Raw genomic sequence first — 23239 nt, forward strand, 5'->3', positions numbered from 1 at the left:
TCTCTCTCTCTCTCTCTCTCTCTCTCTCTCTCTCTCTGTGTGTGTGTGTGTGTGTGTTTTATTCCAGATCCTGATCCTTCTTTTCAAAGAAAACAATAAATTTTCCTGCTCCTGACAATGACATCATATTATTTCCCCCTGACACTTAGATCACTAAATTGATGTTAGTTAGGGTCCCCTCAAGATGCTCCTCATCAACCCTCGCACACCTGCTTCCTTAGGCATGGCACTGCACAGTGTAAGATGTTTCCTAACACCCTGAGTCGCATGAGTCTGTCATCCTTCTTATTCTCTGCAGAGATTCTTCACAGGGGTTTTTCTTTCTCGGGTGTGGTGATATTTTGTTTGTGATCTAACAAATAAAGCTTGTCTGAAGATTAGAGTGCAGAGCTAGGCACAGTAGTCAGTCAGACAAGCCAGGCAGTGGTGGCACACACCTTTTATGTCAGCACTAGGCAGATGGATATTTGTGAGTTCAAGGCCACTCTGGGCTACGTATTGAATCAGCCTAAAAGAAAAACAGAGCTCACTCCTTTGATCCCAGTACTTGGGATCATGTACCTTTAATCCCAGCACTAGGGGAGTAGAGACAGGAGTGATATGGCTGGGCAGAGAGAGGAATCTAAGCTGGGAGGAAACAGGAGTTCAGAGTATCCAGTCTGAGGATTCGTGGACACAGGATCTTGTCCTTTTAGTCTGAGAATTTGGTAGAGATAAGAACTCTAGTGGCTGGCTCCTTTACTTCTCTGATCTTTCAGCATTTACCCTGATTTCTGACTCCAGGTTTTTATTAACAAGACCAACTAGAATTCTCACAACATGGGTAGGGTGGGGATTTGCTTTTGAGATCCTCATAAAGTCATCAGACAGAGAACTTTGAGAAGAGTGTGGCCTTTGGACCTTCCTTCACTACAGGAGTATAGATTTTATTTTTCTTTCTTAAAAGATACAATTTGATTTTCTGATTTTTAAGAAACTGGCTAACATAACTGCTTTATTTTTTTAAAGCTCGTTCCTGGCCCCTGTACTAAATTCTGGATACATCCCAGGCCAAACCCTAAGGCAAAAGTTCTCAAAGATTTGAAAATTCAATGTTCTATTTCTTTTCCCAATCACAAAATGAACCGATTTCCAGGTTCTGGTTTCCAAGTCTATTATTGCGCCATTTAGTATGGCTGAAATGTGGCACAGTTACTCTGGAGGTGGAGCTGGCTTTTAATCCCATCAGTATTAATGCCATGAATACATGCTGTACAGCTCAGACAAATTATTTGACTTCTCTGGGCCCCCATTCTCTCTTCTGTAAAAATGAGAAAATCCTTTCTGTACTTATTCATCATGACTTTTCATGAGAACTAAGTGAGAGTGTTAAAAAAGTCTTTGTGGTGTATGAAAAAGTGTCTTCTTCTTTCTGTTGAGCTCCATCCACTCCAGACACACCCAGTGACTCCAGCCAGAGCTCAGAGCTTTGCCTTCTTCAAAACCACCTTGGATTTTGTCTTGACTGTGTTTGTTTGATTGTAGACAATGCATGAAAATGATCTTACCACTCGTGAGAAAAAAAGAGATCAATCGGCAAAAGAAGGAAAGTCTCAAGCCTTGATAAACAGCTCATTCAACTTGTAGCTACACACACAATTCCAAATGGCACAGAGTCAAAACTCAGGTAGCCGTTCATCCAGAAGAGAACATAAGACAGGACCAGCTGGGGGCTTGAGAGGTAGCTCCATGGGGAAGAGGGCTTGCTGTACAAACAGGAGAGTCTGAATCTGTATCTCAGCACCCATATAAAAATTTAGGGGTGGCCATTCACACCTGGAACCCCAGCATTGTGTGTGGATGGTGGAGACAGGAACAATTATGGTGAGTATGATCATCAGCCTACATCCGGCTTCAGTGAGAGATCCTCTCTCTCTTGGAAATAAAGCAGAGAGAGACAGAACAAGACATTGAGTGTGCTTCTCTAGTTTTTACACATGTGCCTGTGACTGTGTTCTCCTAGTAGACACACATGCATGTACGCACGCTCCCTTGTACCCGTGCGCGCGCAGGCGCGCGCGCGCGCACACACACACACACACACAAACACACATACACACATACATATGCACCACACATGCAATACATACCGGACACACAGTAAATAAATAAGAAAATAACAAATAAGTATAGTAAAATATAACAAGTTCAAAGTAGACTGTTCAATAACTGTATGCTAAGACACAATTATCTTGAGCTTCCGAAGAAGCTGTCGCAGAGCCCCGTGCATCCTACGAAGCACAGCGCTTCCTTCAGGGCACTTCTAGTAACTGCATGGACCGCTCTGACCCTTCTTACCTTCTCCAGTTCTTGATCTTGTCGATTCATGAGAGTTTTCCAGTGCTCATAAAGCTCCACGTCCTTGGTCTGAATGTCTTTCAAAGTCCCTTCTCGTAGCACACTCCCGTCCTTCATGGCTATGATCTGAGGAAAGAGACTGTGAGCAGAAACCTAGAAGAATCGGGAAGCGGCCCAATGATTCAGCTGGGTCTCAGGGAGTATGTCTTGGTGTCTAAGATACGACTGTAACACAAACCCAGGAAGTCTCACCCAGTCCGCGTGGGTCAGGTACTGCAACTTGTGAGTCACAAGGACAACCGTCCTTTTGTCATCCTGGAGGAACTTCAGAATTCCTTCCTGCATCAGGTGATCGCTCAGGTGGATATCCAGGGCAGAGAAGGGGTCGTCCTGCAGCAGGGAGAGTGGGAAGGGAGATGAACGGGGCCGTACTCAGTTCCGCTAAAAATCCTCAAAGAACCAGTTAAACAACGAGAAACAGAAACATGAGCCAGGATTTTGGTGAAACAATGAGGGTGTCTGGGACATGACTTTTTTTGTTTTATTTATTTCTGTGTTGTTCTCCTACGTGTTTACTATGCAAACCAGTGTCTACATAATCTGGGTCCAAGGAAGGAGTGACTGGATTCTTATTCTATCAATTCTACATAGTGGGGTGCATACTCACAAATGTAGAAATATAACTCTGAAAGAATTTAGCACAGTTCTGTCAGATATACACATAAACCTGATTGACTATGTAGACAGGGAAATAAAACAACTATATTTAGAAGTTAGAGTCAGTTTAAATGTACAGCCATTACAAGGAGAATTATAATTAGCTCAATATTTATTCAGTATTCAATTATTCTCTGCTCAATAAACAGGAACACTAAGTGATGATTTTAATTAAAGTATTTAATAACAATCTAATGAAAAAATAAACATTGGTAAAGTAATTAAACAGTTACTTTTTTAGATATCATAATCACAGATAAATAGGTGAATTAATGAATATCCTCAAATGGTTTTTATATAAATATATTTAGTAACTGATAATAGCCTATAGTAGTTTATTAAAACCATTCAAATACAAGAATATTTAGATAATGGAATAGTTAGCAAGGCAATTGTCATTATATATGTATAGATGTGTGTGTATACAGAAACCTAACAAATACAGGCATAAATGTATGTTTATATGTTATCTGGGTAATTAAATTAATTTTATTTTATTTTCATGAACATCGAGGCAAAAATTCTCAATAACATACTGGCAATCCGAATCCAAGAACATATCTAAAAAATTATACACTATGATCAAGTAGGCTTCATCCCAGAAAGGCAGGGCTGGTTCAACATACAAAAAATCTATCAATGTAATCCATCATATAAATAAACTGAAGGAAAAAACCCATATGATCATTTCATTAGATGCTGAAAAAGCATTTGACAAAATTCAACACCCCTTTATGATAAAGGTCTTAAAGAGATTAGGGATACAAGGTTCATTCCTAAATATAATAAAAGCAATATACAGCAAGCCGACAGCTAACATTAAATTAAATGGAGAAAAACTCAAAGCCATCCCACTAAAATCAGGAACAAGGCTGTCCACTCTCTCCATACTTCTTCAATATAGTGCTTGAAGTTCTAGCAATAGCAATAAGACAACATAAGGAGATAAAGGGGATTCGAATTGGAAAGGAAAAAGTCAAACTTTCGTTATTTGCAGATGATATGATAGTGTACATAAGCGACCCCAAAAACTCTACCAAAGAATTCCTACAGCTGATAAACACCTTTAGTAAGGTGGCAGGTTACAAGATCAACTCCAAAAAATCAGTTGCCTTCCTATACACAAAGAACAAAGAAGCAGAGAGAGAAATCAGAGAAACATCACCTTTCATGATAGCCACAAATAGCACAAAGCATCTTGGGGTAACTCTAACCAAGGAAGTGAAAGATCTATTTGACAAGAACTTTAAGTCTTTGAAGAAAGAAATTGAAGAGCATACCAGAAAATGGAAGGACCTCCCTTGCTCTTGGATTGGGAGGATCAACATAGTAAAAATGGCAATTCTACCAAAAGCAATCTATAGATTCAGTGCAATCCCCATAAAAATCCCAACAAAATTTTTCACAGACCTTGAGAGAACAATAATCAACTTTATATGGAAAAACAAAAAACCCAGGATAGCCAAAACAATCCTATACAATTAAAGTACCTCTGGAGACATTACAGTCTCTGACTTCAAACTCTATTACAGAGCTACAGTAATGAAAACAGCTTGGTATTGGCACAAAAACAGAGATATTGACCAATGGAATCAAATCAAAGACCCAGATATCAATCCACAAACCTATGAACACCTGATTTTCGATAAAGGAGCTGAAATTATACAACAGAAGAAAAAAAGCATCTTTAACAAATGGTGCTGGCATAACTGAATGTCAACCTGTAGAAGAATGAAAATAGATCCATATCTATCACCATGCACAAAACTCAAGTCCAAATGGATTAAAGACCTCAATATTAATCTGACCACACTGAATCTGATAGAAGAGAAAGTTGGAAGTAGTCTACAACACATGGGCACAGGAGACCACTTCCTATGTAGAACCCCAGTAGCACAGACAATAAGGGCAATAGTGAATAAATGGGACCTCCTGAAACTGAGAAGCTTCTATAGGACAAAGGACACTGTCATTAAGACAAAAAGGCATCCTACTGATTGGGAGAAGATTAAATTTATTTCAAAAAGTAATGAAATAAAATTTATTAGTAACAGAATGTTTTGGAATATTCCAAAAATGTTTGTTCATGATATTGAAATGTTTCAAAATCATTGTGAACCTTTAGTTTATTTTTATTAATACCAACTCTTTCTAAGACACTCTGTGAACTAGAACATCAAAGAGAGCAATCTGTCTCCCTGCGGCCCAATAACTTGGTTTTAAAAATTGTCACACGTACTCCGGGAAGTGGTGGCATGCATCTTTAATCCCAGGACTAGGGAGGCAGAGGCAGGCAGACCTCTGTGAGTTTGAGGCCAGCCTGGTCTACAAGAGCTAGTTCCAGGAAAGGTTCCAAAGCTACAGAGAAACTCTGTCTTGAAAAAAAAATTGTCACAGGTGGCTCTGGAGAGATGGCTCAGGGGCTAAGAGCTCTGGCTGCTTTTCTAGAAGACAGATTACTTAAAAATGAAAGCATGTGTAGCAATATAAATCATTCTAAGATACATTGTTCTCATGCTGGTGGTAGGAAAGAGACTTGAGCTCTCTTTCAGGACACTGGCAGGGTTTACCTCCTTCTCCAATGCTGCAGGAGTTTAATTACAAGGTTTACTAGCCAATCACTGGTTTTGAAAATTCAGATAACTATTATAGGGGATGAACTGATTGCTCTTGACAAGACTTCTGTTTCTGGTTCCTGTAAGACCCAGAGCATCTTCAGTTGTACAGATCAAATATCCCAAATAGTTTGTATAAGAAATTATTCATAAGGAAAAAGATATGTTAGAAATGAGTTTTTATAGGAACTCATGTTCGCTTTCTGTACAATTCTGAATTGAAATATCATGAGACAGCTTGCAGAGTACTGGAAATGAGAGAGCTGGAATGTAGTTACAATCTCTCCTCTCTCTCTCTGTTCTGGGCAGTATATGTCCCAACTGCCACTTCATTTGCAAAATGACAGGCATACTAAAGGGACCTGTCAGAATATTCATCAGACTGATTCAAAGGTCCAATAAAATAATGTGGTGTTTCCTGAAATCTTTTAAAAGTGATGTTCTACTGTTACTGTCTTATAAACCAAGCCATGGTGGATTGACAGGTTATGTCTCTCTAAAATGCCATGGTGACAGCTATGTGTCTCTGGGACTCAGCACAGAGGAAGTTAGGCTGATTCAAAATCCGGCTCCAATCAGCCAGGGAGGGACTGGGGTCAGCCATCCCAGCTACTCAGAGGTTGAGGCAAAACGGTCACAAATTCAAGGTGTGTCTGACCCGTAGAAGGTGTACAAAGCCAGCTTAGTAACTTAGCAATATTTTGTCTCACAATAAAAAAAAAGACATAGCTCAGTGGCAGAGCGCTTGCCCACCAATCTGAAGATTAGGGGAAACACAAGGTGTGGAATCAAGTTACTTTACATGGTAGAATGATTATTTTTAAATATCAGCGGGGAAGAAAATCTCAGTGGGAGAAAGGGGGGTTGTCTAGATCAGGTTGACCCATGGGCAGCTGTGTGAGGAACTGTCTTGATTAAATGAACTGGTATGGGAGGACCCAACCTCCAATGGATGACCTCATTCCCTTAGTTAGTCTTCAGGATTAACCTGAAATAATTCCAATTTATCCAGATTCTTCTTTTAAATGGATTCAAATTCAGCAGGAAACTCCAACATCAACCAATGTTCTGAAGAGATTCGAGAGATACAGGGGAATGAATGTCTTAAATGGTGGTTTTCAACCTTCGTAAAGTTGTGACCCATTACTACAGTTCCTCTTGCTGCAATGACTCCCAACCATAAAATCGTTTTTGTTGCTACTTCGTAACTGTAACTTTGTTACTGTTATGAATCATAATATAAATATCTGTGTCTTCCAGTGGTCTTAGGTGACCTCTGTGGAAGGGTCATTTGACCTGCAAAGGAGTCTTGGCCCACAGATTGAGGGTTCTAAACAGTCTACAAGCAGATTTACAAATGAAGTCTAATGATGTCCCAGGAGAGGAACAAGCTTACATTCTCTGCTGGACTCTAAAATTCCCACTTTATATATGTTGTTATTTTGACCCCTATGTTCTGTATGAACTAAAACAGATCAAAATCATAACCAACACAATCAAGAAACTCTGTAAATACATAAAATCTCCTGAAGCATATTCAAGGCATGGGTGCTATTGGTGCTGAGCAAAAATTGCTCAATCTGTAGATCAGGCTGGCCTCAAACTCACAGAGATCCACCTGCCCCTGCCTACCAGGTGCTGGGATTAAAGGTGTGCACTACCACCGCCCAGCAAAGATTGCTATCATTTTAGGAATCATCACATATAACACTTATCTACAGCCTGAGCTGCTCACGATTGGAACGGAATATCTATTTAAATGTTCCCATGTCCACCAAGACTCTGTTTACTGAGCCTTATCTCTTTGCCATGAAACAAAAGAAGATTCTGCTCCAATTTTCTAACATCATCCATACTCCTTCTTTAATGATTCTCCTGGTCAAGAAACCCAGAAAAACCACTACCTCTAGGGACTGTCAGATCGGTTCAGAAGCAGATGGTGGTTACCACCAAGCCTGACAACCAAGCATGAGTTGGATCCTTAGGACCAAGATGTTGAAAGGAGAGAACTGAGTAATTTGTCCTCTGACTTCCACACACGCACTGTGACAAGCAAGCTCTGCCTCCTCTTCCCACACAAACAAATAAATAAATAATTCATAAAGCTTCAAAAGATACTGCCTAAAGTACCTTGGTGCTTTCTATTGTAATTTTGTGGGCACCAACCTGGAGCCACTAACTCTCAGTTCTGAATGCTGAGTCACTGAACTGCACTGTGAGGATTTGCCTACTCTGTACTCTGTAATTCCATTAAACCAGCTTTCCTTCAGTTGTCCAGCTTGGCTTTTTAAAGACCCACTTGTCCAGAGGGAGAAATCAAAGAATAAATAAAATTGAAGTTCTTATTCTTACCAAGAAGACAATGTTGGTGTTTTGGTAGAGCGCCCGGGCCACACAGATCCTTTGCCTCTGGCCCCCACTCAGGTTGATGCCCTTGAAAAGAAATACCAGAAACACCCATTTTCATCATTAATATGGGATCTGATAGTAAAGATCACCTCTAAAATGCAAGTCACTCTAGACACTTTTAACATGACGCTTGATATGTGTCCATAGTGTTTGACCATTCACACCATTCCTCCTTTCCCTCTGTGAGCTCTGCGGAACAGAAGCATCAATAACCAGCTCTCTTGGTGGGTCACAAAGACAAGCAATTCCCAATTTTTAAGTTTTCACATTGGCTATACTTTGACACATACCTCGTTTTACAAGTTTTTTATTTTATTTTTAATTATGTGTGTTTCTGTGTGGGTAAGTGCACATGAGGGTAAGATGCCTGTGGTCAGAGGAGGGAATCAGATCACTTGGAGTTGGAGTTATGGGAGGTTGTAAGCTGATGGGTGGTCAGAACAGAACTTGGGTCTTCTGCAAGAGAAGCAAAAGTTCTCTGCTGCTGAGCCAACGCCCAACTCTCAACACATACCACACTTCAATTTGATTGTAAAGTTATACCAAATACCACTCACAACAATAGTTTTTATGATGAAAAAGTAATGATAGTTAATAATTAGCATTAACTTAGCACCTGCTATTACCAGGCTGGTATATGTGACTTTATAATTTTCTCTATTTTATTCCCCAAAGGAGGTCCAGTAGATGAAGATTGTTATCATTTTACACCTGTGGACGCTTTTACTCTGAGACATGAAGCTACTGCTGTTCTTAAATGAGTCATGACGTTGCAATAGAAAATAGTCGTTAAGAAGGTGGCTGGTCCTAAGCACCTAACACTGACTGTGTGGGAAATTTCTCAGTTGTACTGTGCAGAGGACAAAATCACCCACAACATCAACTTATTATCACAGTAGATAACACACATTAGTCTTTTGTTTCGGGACAATTTTGAACCTATAAGAGTTGAGACTCTTGTTAGTCATTAGTGTGATGAAGATGGCAGGTCTAAATATTTTCATCTGCCAGAACAGCCTGATGTCAACATAAAACAGGAGAGTGTAAAGACGAATAAGACCTTAACAAAATAATAGATGTTGATGGGACAGACTGGAAGGAATTATCAGACGCGATCTAAGTTTCCAAAGCAATTCACGCCAGCAGAACCAGGAAGGCAGAGTATGCTTGCTCAGAGCCAGGGGTGATGGTTCACTCTCCCCCACCCCCGCTCACTGCCACAGGTCCTGAGGGGCTAACACAATATGACTTGCACAGTAGGCAATGGGTACTTAAAGGACGGTGGTATCAAAGAGTGCCTGTCCTTATATTTTGGTGCTTGTCACTGGGACAACATGTAATCCCTAAGCCCCAAGACTTCCTTGCGTTCTTCTGAGGATTAAAGACAAGCAGTCAACTTTTTTCTCTTTTCTTTTGTGCATTGCTTAGTTCAATTACATTTAGCTCACCCTCTCTCCAATTTCAGTTTGGTCTCCGAACGGTAACAAATCAATATCGGGCTGAAGAGAGCAGGCGTCGGTAACAGCTTTGTACCTTTGGGGGAAATGATATTCAGGGTCTTTTGAAATACAGATGTTCCCTCAAGTGTATTACATTCTCTGACAATAGCCACTCCCCTCCCCTCTTCTTTGCACCTTCCCTTTCTTTCCCTCCCTTCCCCTTCCCTTCCTCCCTTCCTTCCTTCCCTCTCTTCTAGCCTGCCCCCTCTCCTGCTTCCCCTTTCTACTCTCAAGGGGCACTCACGGGTAAAAGGTTTTCTTATCTATTTTATTTTATTTTATTTTTGGGTTTTCGAGACAGGGTTTCTCCGTAGCTTTTGGTTCCTGTCCTGGGACTAGCTCTTGTAGACCAGACTGGCCTCGAACTCAGAGGTCCGCCTGCCTCTGCCTCCCGAGTGCTGGGATTAAAGGTGTGTGCCACCACTGCCTGGCTTCTTATCTATTTTAAAGGAAGCAAGGATCCAAAATATAACAAAACATGTACTATTTGTCCTCCTGGGTTTGGCTTATATGACTTAGTAGCCTCAGCTGTACCACTTCTCTAGCAAAAAATATAATTATCTTCTTTATGATGAATAAACTCATATATGTATTCATTCATTGGTTTAGTTTTGAGGCTGTTGTTCATTATTCCCTCGTTGCCCACAACCCCAAGTTCAGTATCTTAGACTGGAATAAACATCTACCGAGCATGTTAGTGTGAGCCTAGACTAGGAAAGTGTGGGTTTCCATTCCTCCCTCTGTGAACAGTGATGGTGGTATGAGGTTATATGTACATTAAATAACTAGATTTTCTCATTTATAGTTTATTCCTAAAACATCACTTTGTACTTAAAAATTATATCCAAGTTTATTTGTCTGTTAAAAAATTTAAAGCTAGCTGGATGGTAGTGGCACATTCCTTATTAATTAACTAATTAATTAATTCCAGAACTTGGGAGGCAGAGACAGGTGGATATCTGTGAATTCAAGGCCAGTCTAGTCCAAAGCAAGTTCCAGGATAGGCTCCAAAGCTACAGAGAAATCCTGTCTTGGAAAAACAAACCAAAACAAAATAAGCTGAAAGCTAGCATCTTCAAAAGAGGGTCGAGGCAAACACACACAGAACTGGGCTTTCTCAGGTGCTGTCAGTAGAGAGGGGAACCAGCACTCCTGCAACATGAGAAAAACAATAACACTCCATAAAGGAAGGTAGAAATTTGTCAGGAAAAAGGAGCAAAATGAAGCTTAAGGAAGATCTGATGGTAGATAGTTCATGATATCAGTGAGAGACAGAAGGCTGTCCCTCATGGCCAAGCACAGGCTAAGTGGCTGCCCTCAAATATTGTGTATGCTAAGGTAGGAGAAACAGAAGGGAAGGGGATTGATAGCACTCAAATTTAATTAAGTATATAAAGATGGGGCTAGAACACAGGTGAATTAAATATAGAGAAGCAAAGGACTTGGAGACACTGGAGAAATTATCAACACTTTAGTTATTGTGTGCATGTTCATGTGTGCAAGTGTGTTCGTATGCTCATTTCGTACAGGCACATGTGTGTGAATGCTTGTGTGTGCATGTTCATGTGTGTTCAGGTATGTGTGTGTGCCCGCCCATGTCTGTGTAGCTGCATGTGTCTATCTGCCCATTTGAAAGTCAGGACAACTTCAGGTGTCTTTCCTCAGGTACTTTCCACCTTATTTTTTATTTGTTGGCCTGGATCTCAGCAAATAGATTAGGGCCAGCTGGACAGTGAGCCCTGGGGTTCATCCTGTCTGCCCTGCATCTCTAGTGCTGGGAGCACAGAAGCATGCGACCATATCTAATTTGTTTTTTACATGGGTCCTAGAGAGAAAATTCAGGTCTTCATATTTGCAAAAAAGACATCTTACTACCGGCTGAGCTATCTCCCTGGCAACCATTTATTGGTTCTAAAGTATTCAAGTCAATCTTGATTCCTTCCCCATATGCCTCCATTATTATTCTAGAACTTTTTTCTCAACCATACACTCTTTCACACTTCTACTCCCTGATCTAAGCATGTGTCTAAGTGATTCTTCCAAATAACTCCCTTACATCCCTTTGACTCAATTCAGATTGTGTCTGCCTGTAATTCTCTACCTAATTTGACTGATATTTTAACCTCCAAAGTCAACACTGCATTTCCTTTCCATTCTTATTGTTAGTTGATATTTTATTTATTTATTTGTTTGGGTTATTTCTGAAGCAGGATCCCATGTAACCAGGCTGACCTTCAGCTTGCTATACGGCCAAAGATGATTCTCCTGTCATCACAACATCCAAGTGTTGGGATTTTATACGTGCCCCACTCCACCAGCCTGTACCCCCTTTTCTAAAGCCTGCAATTCCTTTTTGGAATACACACAATAACATCAAATGAGCTTTATAATCACCCCAACCTAGTCCTCCCTTCTGAATCTCCTTTTGTCTGCCTGCTTCCAGAAAACTCGAATAATATGTGTTGTTCTCCCAATATGCCACGCCCCTGCCTGCTTTTCTTGTCAGTATTCCTCTCCTTGTGCCTAATTCTCTTTAACTTTCAAGATCTCAGCTTTTGATTTTAAGACCCATCACTGTGAATGTGGCTCAAGGCACAGGCTATCTTGTCTACCTTCCTATGGAAGATGGTAGAGAGGTAGTACAGGTCAACTCAACATCGTCACTAGGGGACTCCATCACCAAACTTTCCATCCATCCAGTTAAGCCTCTTCATTCAGCATACTTGGACATGTCCCTTTTACCTACTCAAGAATAAACTACGCAGTCCCATCCCACTGTCACACACTCTTCTGCTGTGACCTTTAGTTTTCTGGCATTGCCTCCCAATGAGTGAACTGGTCCAAACTCATGGATCACGAGGGGTTGTTTAGCTGTAAATTACATATGTGCAAATTTACCTCTGTCTGTTGAAAGGACTTCCAAAAGTGATGTTTTCCTCGACTGTAGCATTTAGAAGCCAGGGCTTCTGGGCAGCATAAGCCACAGAATACCTGCTCCTGCTGGGGAGAGGAAACAACACAGATTACATGGGGTGCTGTGCTAAGCATTTCAGTGCAACTAAGGGCAACGAGAGCTGACAGAATATATCAGACGTGGAAGTAGACAACTAAAAGCCAAGAAGGTCAAGACCCCCAACCTTAGAAGGCATTTATTAAATAAGTCACTTAAATTATAGGGATCAGAATTTAATTAAAATATCATGCAATGAGTAAAATTTGATTCTCCTGTCCTGATGAACTATTTAGTGTTATAAACTGTTAAGAGAAAATTTCTTTTCTGAATTAAAATTAAAGTGTTATTGATAATTCACTCTCTTTAGTAGTCACAGATATTTTGGTTTATTCTAAACACACTTTATGAAACAGTGAATTTTTATAATTACTTTTAAGAAGCATGATTTAAAAACTAGAAATAGAGTGCACATTTGTGCTTAATTACATAAGTATATTTTATTTATAGAAAATATTTCAAAATGAAGAATGATATCTAGAGAAGTCTCTTTCAATGCTGAAACTATACATTCAAGGTCCATGTTTCAAAACAAAATATTTTTAGGGAGAGGAGTTGGAGGAGGGGTGAATATGCTCAAAATAAATTATAGGAAATTCTCAAAGAACTAATAAAAAATTTTAAGAGAAAGACAGAAAGTAAATAAAAACTATTAAATTCCTCCTCTCTTTTCTATTTCTTTAACTTACAAATTGTTTTATATGCTTACACATTAGACTTCAACTTGTAATCATTTCAAAATACATGAGCTGAAGAAACAGAAGATGAAGGACCAGATTGGGGAAGGGAGAGGGTGAGCTTCGAATCAGATCTCCACAGTTAGTTCATGATATGTCAGTTCTAATGACGGGATTACAGTTAACAGAAAATAAGGTTACAAGGAAGAAATAAGAAAAGGTAAACAGTCATCGGGAAGCATGGCATCATAGGGCTTTAGAGGACATTACAGTCTAGTGTGACAGTCATCTTTGAGATAGTTACATTGTGTGGGAAGGCAGTGGTCCCCAAGTCTAGCATGTCTCCTGCCCTTCCCCTTAGTCTGGGGAGTGTTTTTCTGATGTTGGTAGTCAGAGCCTCTTTGAGCTTTTGGTTTTTGTTTTGTTTTGTGATGGGCTGATTGTTTGTTTTTGAGTAGTAAAAGCACTGGGCTCTTGATTTCAAGGCCACATTCAGATATTAATTGACATATAAACACTGCGTGTATTGTTTCCTGGAGTTTTAGTTTAATGAGCCTCCAAGCTCCTTTACTAAAGACAGTTTGATTTTCAGCCAAACTTAACAAACGTGTGACCCATTGAGACAAAAACAGTTGACCCAATGAGCTATTTAGCAAATTTCTTTCTTTCTTTTTCTTTTTGATTTATTGAGACAGGCTGTCACTCTAGCCTGGACTAAGCTGAAGCTTAGTGTATAATGAAGAATAGCCTAGAAATCAAGCCCATTCTCCTGCCTCAGGGTTACAAGCAAGGGGGTGACAAATTAATCCTTCAGCATCCTGCAAAGTTTGAGAACCACTGCTGTTGGAGATATGGTAGGTATCTTAAAAATGACTGTTCACTACCAGAATATGATGGGAAAGAGATTAAAGACTGACGGGGAAAGTTATTCTTATTAAACTTGGGGGAAAATAGAAATAATACCTTCGGGTTGCTTCAAAGGAAGGCTCAGATTCATTTACACTGTAAGTATGGCAAACAATGTTCATTAATTATGAACTGTGACCATGACAGGAAAGGTGTGCACATAGGTATGAGATAAACAAACATCAGAAACATTCTTCCAGTCGACTTCAAAGACAAGCTAGATAAATCATTTTCTTCTTGTCAATCTTCCTCAAGCAGGAGATAACCAATCACCAAGCCTCTGGACGACTGCAGGCCCAGCTGTCCCCCACACAAACTGCTGCTTCGTGTAACATCTTGTAGTCTTTGTCCAGCTCTGCTTCAGTTGGCTCTGGAAACTTGAGTAATTTCCCTAAAACCCAGATGCCTGTAGTTCTGCATGTCCAACTTCTTACCATCATTAAAATTTGATTTTAACCAATTTAAATTCTTCTTGCTGTCCTGAGACAGGTCAAAAGAAATACCTTGAGAGTCTAAACACGAAATGGTCATGAACCCCATTGTCATCCTCCAAGGATCGTGTATGAAAGTCAGACGTGAAGCAGGTCAAACTGCAACATCTGAACACAACTATGGATTGATGTGAAATTCATAAAGGTGGGATTGTACTGATTCCATGTTGTTACATGTTAATTATAGTGGGAAAATTACCTGAAGATTAGTATTTTGTATTTGAATTTTGAAACATTTAGCCTTATCCAAATTTTATTATTTTGAAAGGTTTTTATTCAATTGATCTATACAATTGAGTTAATACAAGAGTATTATTTTTACTTCAGATAATGCTCTATGCTTTCTGTGAGAAAATATGTCTAATTACATTACCTATTGATTTGTTTTAGAACTGGTAAAAGTTAGTTCCATTATTGCGCATTGCTGATGACATGATAGGGTGTTTAATAGAAGCAAAGAGTCATTGATATGAGACTAATAAAATACCAGTCTATAAAAAGTCTCCCAACAAGTATCCCCTGATTTAAGTAATTCATGAAAAGCAAATGCTTAAATACTCCATATCTCAATTTGGATACCAAAACATTTGATCTTAATGTCTTAGTAGTAATGCTAATGCTATTTAAGTCATCCATGAAAGAAAAGCAGATGTGCTGGAGGTTAGCGGGCTCACTTGTGCACTGTTCACCCAGATGGAAATGCCCACCACACAGCTGGATGGAGACCTTGGAAACCACCAATTTGCCCAGATAATAATAAACTAAATTTCCACCGGGTTCAACATCAATTAAAAAACTTTATGGAGCTGGGGAGATAACTCAGCCGGCCAAGTCTTGGCAGCCAAACTTGACTGACCTGAGTTCAAGGCCTGGGAACCATGTGGTACAAGGACAGGTTCAGTTAAGTTGTTCTCTGAACTCCACCTGCACACGGTGGCAAACGCATCTCCCACACTAAATAGATAAACAAATAATTAAATATTTATTTGATCACCTCCTGGTCCTGAGACTAGTGGAGACCCCGTGAGAAGGAAAGTTCTTTCCTTCCTGCATGGTGCTGCACTGTTGTCAGAACACTACAAGCAGTAAGTGCCAAGGTGAACAGGAATCTCCGTGGAAACGCATTTCTGGTCATGTCTGTGAAAGTGTTTTCAGAGAATTTTAACTGAGGAGGCAAGATCCACCCTGAATGTGGGTGACAGCATCCCATCAGCTGAGATCTTGGGCTGGGCAGAAGAACTGAGTGCCACCACCCGTGCTTCTCCACCACCCAAACGCTTATGCAGCGTTATCTGCTGATTCCTGTTCCTGCAGCCGTGACTTCCCAAACATGATGAACTGTGCTCTTGAAATTTGATGAAAAAAAAATCCCTTCCTTCTGTTAGTTGATTTTGTCAGGTACTGTGGGGGTTCCTTCAGTCAATAGCCTTTAAGATACCAGCCCACTTGGCTGTGAACTCTTATACTATAAATGCCAAGGTAAGGTGTGTGCTCCCTCTTCCTGCTGCTGGATTTGGTTCCTGTTCTCCGTTCATGCAGAGGACTGTGATCTGTGTGTCTACCCCTAAATAAATAACCCTTTATTATACTCAGTTCTGAGCTAGTGTGGGATTTCTTATTAACGTCCATCTTTATCTGGTGCCCAATGTGGGTCTCGAACCTATGACCGTGGGATTAAGAGTCCCATGCTCTACCGACTGAGCTGGATGGCAGGACTGGGCAGTACAGAAGCCTCTGCCAACAGTTAGGTGAGGTGCTTACTCACAGATATAGGCAAAGTAACTAGTTAATGGAATTAGCAATGGAGCTAACGCAATGGGGAGGATGAGGAGTGGGCCACACTAAGAAAATGCCTAGAGAACTCAAGGCCAGAGAAAGTGCATAGTAGATTCCCGTGCATTACTCTGCGCAAAGAACAGGTAAATCCAATATGGCCAAAACATTACATAAGCAGCGGACATAGACCCACAAAGACAAGCAGATGAGAACTACTTAGACAGTGAAGGACTCATGAACCACTTTGCAGGGTTCTACAAAAACATCATAAACTTCTACTTAAGAGAGCGGTTCAGTTGAGAAGCCGCACTCCAGTGGGTTGTAGGAACTGCAGGAACAGGAGGGAGGAAATACAGAGACCTCTGGAGTCTAGCAGAGCAGCGAGGGCAGTGCCCCCCAGAGAGCTGTGCTGAGCAGGGCTGGTGAGAGGGGGGGATGGAAGAGCAAGAGATACGAGCACAGGAAGGGCAGTGCCCGTGATGGGGGACAGCAGAGATTTTAGCATCAAATACACTCGGTTTGAGGTGCCTGGGGAGTTTACAAATGACCTTGGCTATGAAGCAGAAATTAAAGCTCAAGGGAGACCCAAGAAGGAAATGAAGACTTTGGAATGATTTCCTGCCTTAACATGTCTTAGCATGTAAACTGTATATATTCCATCTTATTCTTTAAAAAATGTGTATTGCTGGAAAACGTTGATAGAGAAGTCAAGAATGAAATTAGTTTACATAACAACACCTGGATATATTTTTACATATTTTGGACCATAGCATATGTGTGTCCACACACAAATAAATAATTAACTTTAAGTCATGACATCCTTAAGAACGTGGGGTACATTGTAGGTATGACTTTACTTTGCTTCCCCGCCACTTGATGCTATTACTAACACTTTTTACACGCAGATGACTTCCTTGCTTAATTTTCAGTAAAACTTCCAGCATGGTTCTCCCCTTACCATGTAGTAAGATACAGTGGCATGTGTCTGTAATCCCAGTTCCCAGAATGATTAGGAAGGAGGATCATGATTTTGAGGCTAGCCTGGGCTACATAATAAGCCCTCATCTTAGAAAGCAGCCAAAACCAACCAGAAACCTAGCCACTCCTCATTGTCATTACATAGATTTCTTTTCCTTGTCAGTTTGTTTGGTGGTGGTATTTTTGGGGATTCTGCCATCCTGTCTTCTGCTTCTGTATTTGCCAGATCATCACACATTTTCCCAAGACATCAGTTTCCACTCTCCGCTCCAAGTCTTGTTCTCTTGTAAACAACGTAGATTGTTGGAACCATTCACTGATCTTTTTTCAAAGTAATAAGGAAATGGAAACTGGAATTTTGTTATCTAACAAAATTGAGAGTGCAAAGAAAACAACTTCTTAGATTATGAAATGCATTTCCATATTGCCATGTTGTTTATTTATTAAACCAATTATAATAATCATGAATGGCAATGCCCATAGTCAGATGGACTCAATTGGAGTGCAAGCCCAGAAAATTGAACTCCGTGGAGGCCTGAGAGAGAGGCTTCTAGTTCTCCTGTCACTTTCTTACAGGTGTCAATTTTGATAAAACAATGTTAAATGAAAGCCATGTAACCTGATGATGATGACAACTGTTATATCACATAACTTAGCTGGTGAGATCTCCTTTCCCTCCAGAGCACAGCTGACAGAGGGAAGGCAGACCCTGCTCGGTGTCTGGCTGCAGTGATCAACACCAAGCTGAGGCTTCATGATCCTGAGCTATTTCTCCCTCCAGAGCAAGGATGACTGTGGGGAGGGAGACACTGCTCAGTGTCTGACTACTCAGGCATCATGACTTCCTGAGCTGTCCTCTGAATGTCAGCAAACGGTTTCATGGCTACTGCCTTCTAGAGTTTCCCAGCGCAGATAAAATAGACTCTCAACTTTTCTCAGCTTCCTTCTTTTGCCAATGACACTTTTGCAAGCAAGAGTTCTAGGCCAAATTTCACAGCCAAGCATTTCTCTCTGCTAACGTTTCCGGTGCAGTGTATGCTAACGGGCCCACAAACAATCTTTAGTTCCTCAGAGACACCTGTGTGCATGAGCATTCGGCTACACTACAGTGGAACTTGTAGCCACTAGTTCAAAACGGGAGCCTTTCCAACAAGCCTGCTCAACTTTAGGGCAAGCAGTAGTGCTAGGATGACTCTTGGTTGTGGGGGCCTCACGGTGCAGCTCAGGTTGCTTAGCAGATGTCTCCAGTCTTAGCAACCAGAATAGCAGTGAGGTAGTTCTCCGTTCATTGCAAATTTCATGGAAAAAGAATCGCACCTGGATAGGAATTCCTAGACAACACTCTCATTTATTTATTTATTTGCTTATTAATTTATGTATGTGTGTATCTGTTGGTTGATTTATTGGACAGAAGTTTCAACTAGTTCTCTCACATACTTCCCACGAGGAATCAACTAGATAGGCAAACTAATTTAACCTGGTTTGCTCTTCAGGACTCAGTGCTGCACTAGTATCGTCCTGGATCACTTTGTTACCGCGACCTATTTGCAGACCCCTGCATCTCCGCCCTGGCTGAGTGACCTCTCTCAGTATTAATGGAGGTGTTTGCAAGCGTCTTGACACCTGAAGAGGCACCAGGCTGGTTTGCTTCCTCTTCACGTCCTTTTGAGCTGCATAGCACACGAGGCTTCCCACCCATGTCTGCCCCAATACCTCTAGTGTCTAGCTGACATTAAATATGAAGAGAAATCATTACTTCTTGGCCTCTTTTGAAGACTTTAGAAAATGTCACTTGATATTTGTTCCCTGAACATTGAACCCTTGGTGATCTGTTTGCAATCAAACTTTATAAATAGTATAAACTTTCCATAACTTATTTTATTAGAGAATAAATTTTATTTGACTTTTTCCTATGTACATTTAAAAATTTGTCTTGAGCACCCCAAACTTTTATCGTAGCATGTAGTAGTTAACTAGCACAGTGAGTTGCTTTATAATTTTCATGACATTTGAAGTTTCCCCCTGTTTTTGATATTTCTGTGATTTTTATTTTTATATATTTGTATATTTCATAAATTCTATCACCCGTGAAATAAAGAACTACCATTCTAGTCTTCCCTTGGAAGCTTTTCAGCTGTGTGAGAGAACAGAAATTCATTAAAAGCACTGTCCTAGATAGTGCAAACTGTCAACTGAAAAAGGAGTTCTCTCAATTAGCAGTCTCAATCAGACTGCTCTCTGGGCAAATCTATGGGGGATTGTCTTAGCATTAATTAATAGTCATAGACTCAGCCCACTGTCAGTGGCAGTATCCCCTGAGTGTGCAGCTCTGAGCTGTATCGGAGAACTAGCTAAGTATGAGCTAGGTGAAGAAGCAAGCATCATTCCTCTGTCGTTTCTACTACAAGTTCCTCCTTGATTCCCTGCCCTGACTTCCCTCTGTGATGCATGGTGACATGGAAGCCAAGCAAAGCCCTTCTTTCCCCAGGTTGTTTTTGGTCTGAGTGTTTATTGCAGCACCAGAGAGGAAACTACAACAGACATACTTACTTGCTCCAGTAAACTTTTCCTTCCAGGGTCTGCATCTCCCCAAGGATGGCAAGGAGAAGAGAGGATTTCCCACACCCCACTTGGCCCACGATCATGGTTAACTGACCTACAGAAACAAAGCAGAGAACAGGAAGATAAGAAAGACTCCGTTTAGCCAAATAAAACCAAAACCTGGCCATGATGGGCATGCTGGGATTCTCAGCACTAAGAAGACAGACAGCCAGGAAGATCACTGCAAGCTCAGGGCCAGCCTGGTCTACACTGCAAGTTCCGGGTCAACCTGGTCTACATTGAAGGTACCAGGACAACAAGAAACACACAGCGAGACCTTGGCTCAAACACTAAGAGCAAAAGCTAAATAAATAAATAAATTCAGGAAAATAAATAGCAAAATAAGTTTTTAAAAAAGGATGACACATTTAGACAGGTCTCACATTTCCATCCCCAACCCAGTTTGGTACCAAGCAGTGGAGTAAGCAGCTCCTGCCCCTGTCTTTTGCAAAAGGAAAGAAAAAGTAAAATCTCTGGGTCTGACTTACTACTTTAATTTCTTGAAAGATTTCCTTTGAGCTAGGCTGCCCTATAACTTGTGAATTTCTGATCCTTCTGCCTCTGCCAGCTGAATCTCATTGAAGACCTGTGCTTTAGTATTATTTAAATGGAAAGTAGCTGGAACTAACTAAAGAATAAAAGAAACAACTTCTTGTACTATCAACACTAGTTCTAACTTCATTATTAAATTCAAACAGTGAAGGAGCAATGATGATAAAAGTCATAGTTGAGATAAGGTGATTTGGACTGTCAGGACTCTGTAGCTTCTCACTTTGACCTCCAGGTATGATAGAAAATGCCAATGCTACTGATCATCACACCAGGCTGAATAAATATTTCTACTCAGTTATTCAAACATTTTAAATAAAATTATTATGATCATTCCGACACATCTTGTTCTTATGGTGCTATTATAAATGCTATTGTCCTGTTGATTTCCTTCTTGGGTAATTTGATGTTGCTAGCACATCAAAATACAGAAATAAAACTTAACCAAGGAAGAAGATTCTCACATGGTAATAAAATGCATGCAGAAAACAGAGAGAGATGGAAATAATCCCAGGCTTAAATGTTTTAATATTATTAAAACATCCGTGCTTTCCAACACCATCTACAGACTCAATGTAACCTTCAGGATCCCACGCCAAAATCATTCTACAAATGATACATTCTAAAGCCTCCGTGATCAGTGTGGTAATGGCATGTTGGGTGACAAAATGGAATGAAGAGCAGAGAACTAACACACATGTATCTGGTTACCTAATCCTCAGTAAGCACCTCAGGATCACACAGTGGGGAAGGAAACAGTGGTGATGGGCAAACTGAATAAGCACTTGCGAAGACTGGGCTTCGATTATTGGAGTCTACAGCGCCCTAAAGTCATCTCACAGTGCCATAAAGACCTAACGGTCAGTGTAGAAACTTCAAAACTCTCAAGGAAAGCAAAGGAGAGAGCTTCTTTATACTGATCTTGGCATGAATGTTTGGATTTTAAATGAAAACAAAACATAGTGAAATGGGAATACCTCAAAAGTGTAAATGGCACAGCAAAGGAAATGATGAGCAGAGAGAAAGTGGCACAAAACACTCACTAACCTGCTACCTGGTATTCATATTCAAACTTACAAGAATTTCCTATAACTCAATAGGAGAAAAAGAGCATGAGAATTCAGTACAAAAAGAAAAAGAAAACATTATGAAGGTGACTCAAATATTAAAAACAAAACTACCATGCGGTTCATCAAACTCACCTCTCAGTGTCTCTAAAAAGTAATTAGAATTCAGATAGTCAAAGAAGTCTGTGCTCCCACAGTCTCTGAAAAATTTTTCATGATATCAAAGCAGACAGGAACAATCCGAGGTCCAACGACAGGGAAAGAAAGCATACTACATGCATGTAATAAAAAGTTCATCTATCAAAGAAGGAATGCCTACTGTTTTCAACAACATAGATGAACCTTATGCTAAACAAAGGAGGACAGACGTAGAAGAGAGAACACGGCATGGGCGATGAATATGGTTTCTAACAGTCAAACTCACAGAGGCAGAAACAGCCACAGTGGTTGCCAGTGAGCAGAGGAAGGGAGCTGTGGGGAAACTGTTGTTTAATGGATATAAAATTTCCAAAATGCTTCAATATCTGCTCTGTATGGTATCTAAATAAGTTTAATCTGTGGCAAGATAGCTCAGGGTATTCTCTTTCCACAAAAGTTTATAAATTAATAGAAAAATAGAAGGAAGTGACTTTTGGAAGTGGCTATGCATTAAGTTCTTGACTGCTATGATGGCACCAGAGGCCTAAGTTAGGCCCAAATTCTCGAGGTAGAAAGAAAGATGGTAAGAGCCATAAGTGTTGGGTGACTTCAAGGAATCAGTATTTTCCAGATACAACTGGACAGTGATACATAGGAACCCACAACAGTTATGGCGGTACACACAAAACCTGCCCAAACTTCAGCCAGACAAAATCCCAGCATGTGGTACAAAGGTAGATATGACATCCCACCACTAACTGAGGAGCTGTTAGCATTTGATGGCCGCTGGGAGAGGGGCGGCTCAGTTTTTTTTACTGATGTGACCCCTGGTAGATCAACCATACTTCAGGGCAGGCCCCACTCCCAGGAGTTGCTGAACAACAGAAACTGTTCGATGGATTTAGAAAGGAAGACAAAGACTCAAAGTTATGGGAATAAGGGCACGAGGATGGAGTTGGAAGATGGAAGTGAAAATGACCAAAATACAGCATTAAAAAAATTCTGCAAAGAACTAATAAAAACATTATTTAAAAAAACTCAAAATGAAATATTGTGGGATAATCTTTTTGTACACTTTGAAGATGTATCGCTGTTTAACTTTGCTTGCCAAGTACATTCGGATCGGTTTAAAAAGAGCCCTGAGTGGACAAAAGCTAGGCAGGAGGGGATAGGTGGAACTTCCAGGGAGAGGGAGGAACTCCGGAAGGAAGAAAGGTGAAACTTGCCAGCCAGACATGGAGGAAGTGGGATGCATTACCGGTATTGAACAGAGGTAACAAACCATGTGACAGAATGTAGATTAATACAAATGAGATAATTCAGTTATAAGAGCGAATTGGGAAGAAGTCTAAGCTAAGGTCAAACTTTCATAATTAATAAGAAGTTTCCATGTCATTATTCGGGAGCTGGCAGTCCAGAGAAAGCCTGGCTACAACGAAATACTAAGCAGATAGCCTGGCTACAATGAA

At 40.4% G+C, this 23239-nt stretch overlaps 1 protein-coding gene across 1 annotated transcript in view; it reads right to left on the reverse strand.

The window, feature by feature from the left end:
* Abcc9 (ATP binding cassette subfamily C member 9) overlaps nucleotides 1-23239 on the reverse strand; it is a 122649-nt gene that overhangs the window by 42432 nt on the left and 56978 nt on the right. The window contains exons 18-24 of the mRNA XM_005364574.3: nucleotides 19966-20071; nucleotides 14228-14266; nucleotides 12476-12577; nucleotides 9527-9611; nucleotides 8022-8102; nucleotides 2590-2727; nucleotides 2338-2463 (exon numbers count right to left, since the gene is read on the reverse strand). Coding sequence (XP_005364631.1) covers nucleotides 2338-2463; nucleotides 2590-2727; nucleotides 8022-8102; nucleotides 9527-9611; nucleotides 12476-12577; nucleotides 14228-14266; nucleotides 19966-20071 — 677 coding nt within the window. The remainder of the gene's footprint in view (nucleotides 1-2337; nucleotides 2464-2589; nucleotides 2728-8021; nucleotides 8103-9526; nucleotides 9612-12475; nucleotides 12578-14227; nucleotides 14267-19965; nucleotides 20072-23239) is intronic.

Source organism: Microtus ochrogaster (genome assembly GCF_000317375.1).
Source record: "Microtus ochrogaster isolate Prairie Vole_2 chromosome 14 unlocalized genomic scaffold, MicOch1.0 chr14_random_2, whole genome shotgun sequence".
Classification (NCBI taxonomy): Eukaryota; Metazoa; Chordata; class Mammalia; order Rodentia; family Cricetidae; genus Microtus; species Microtus ochrogaster.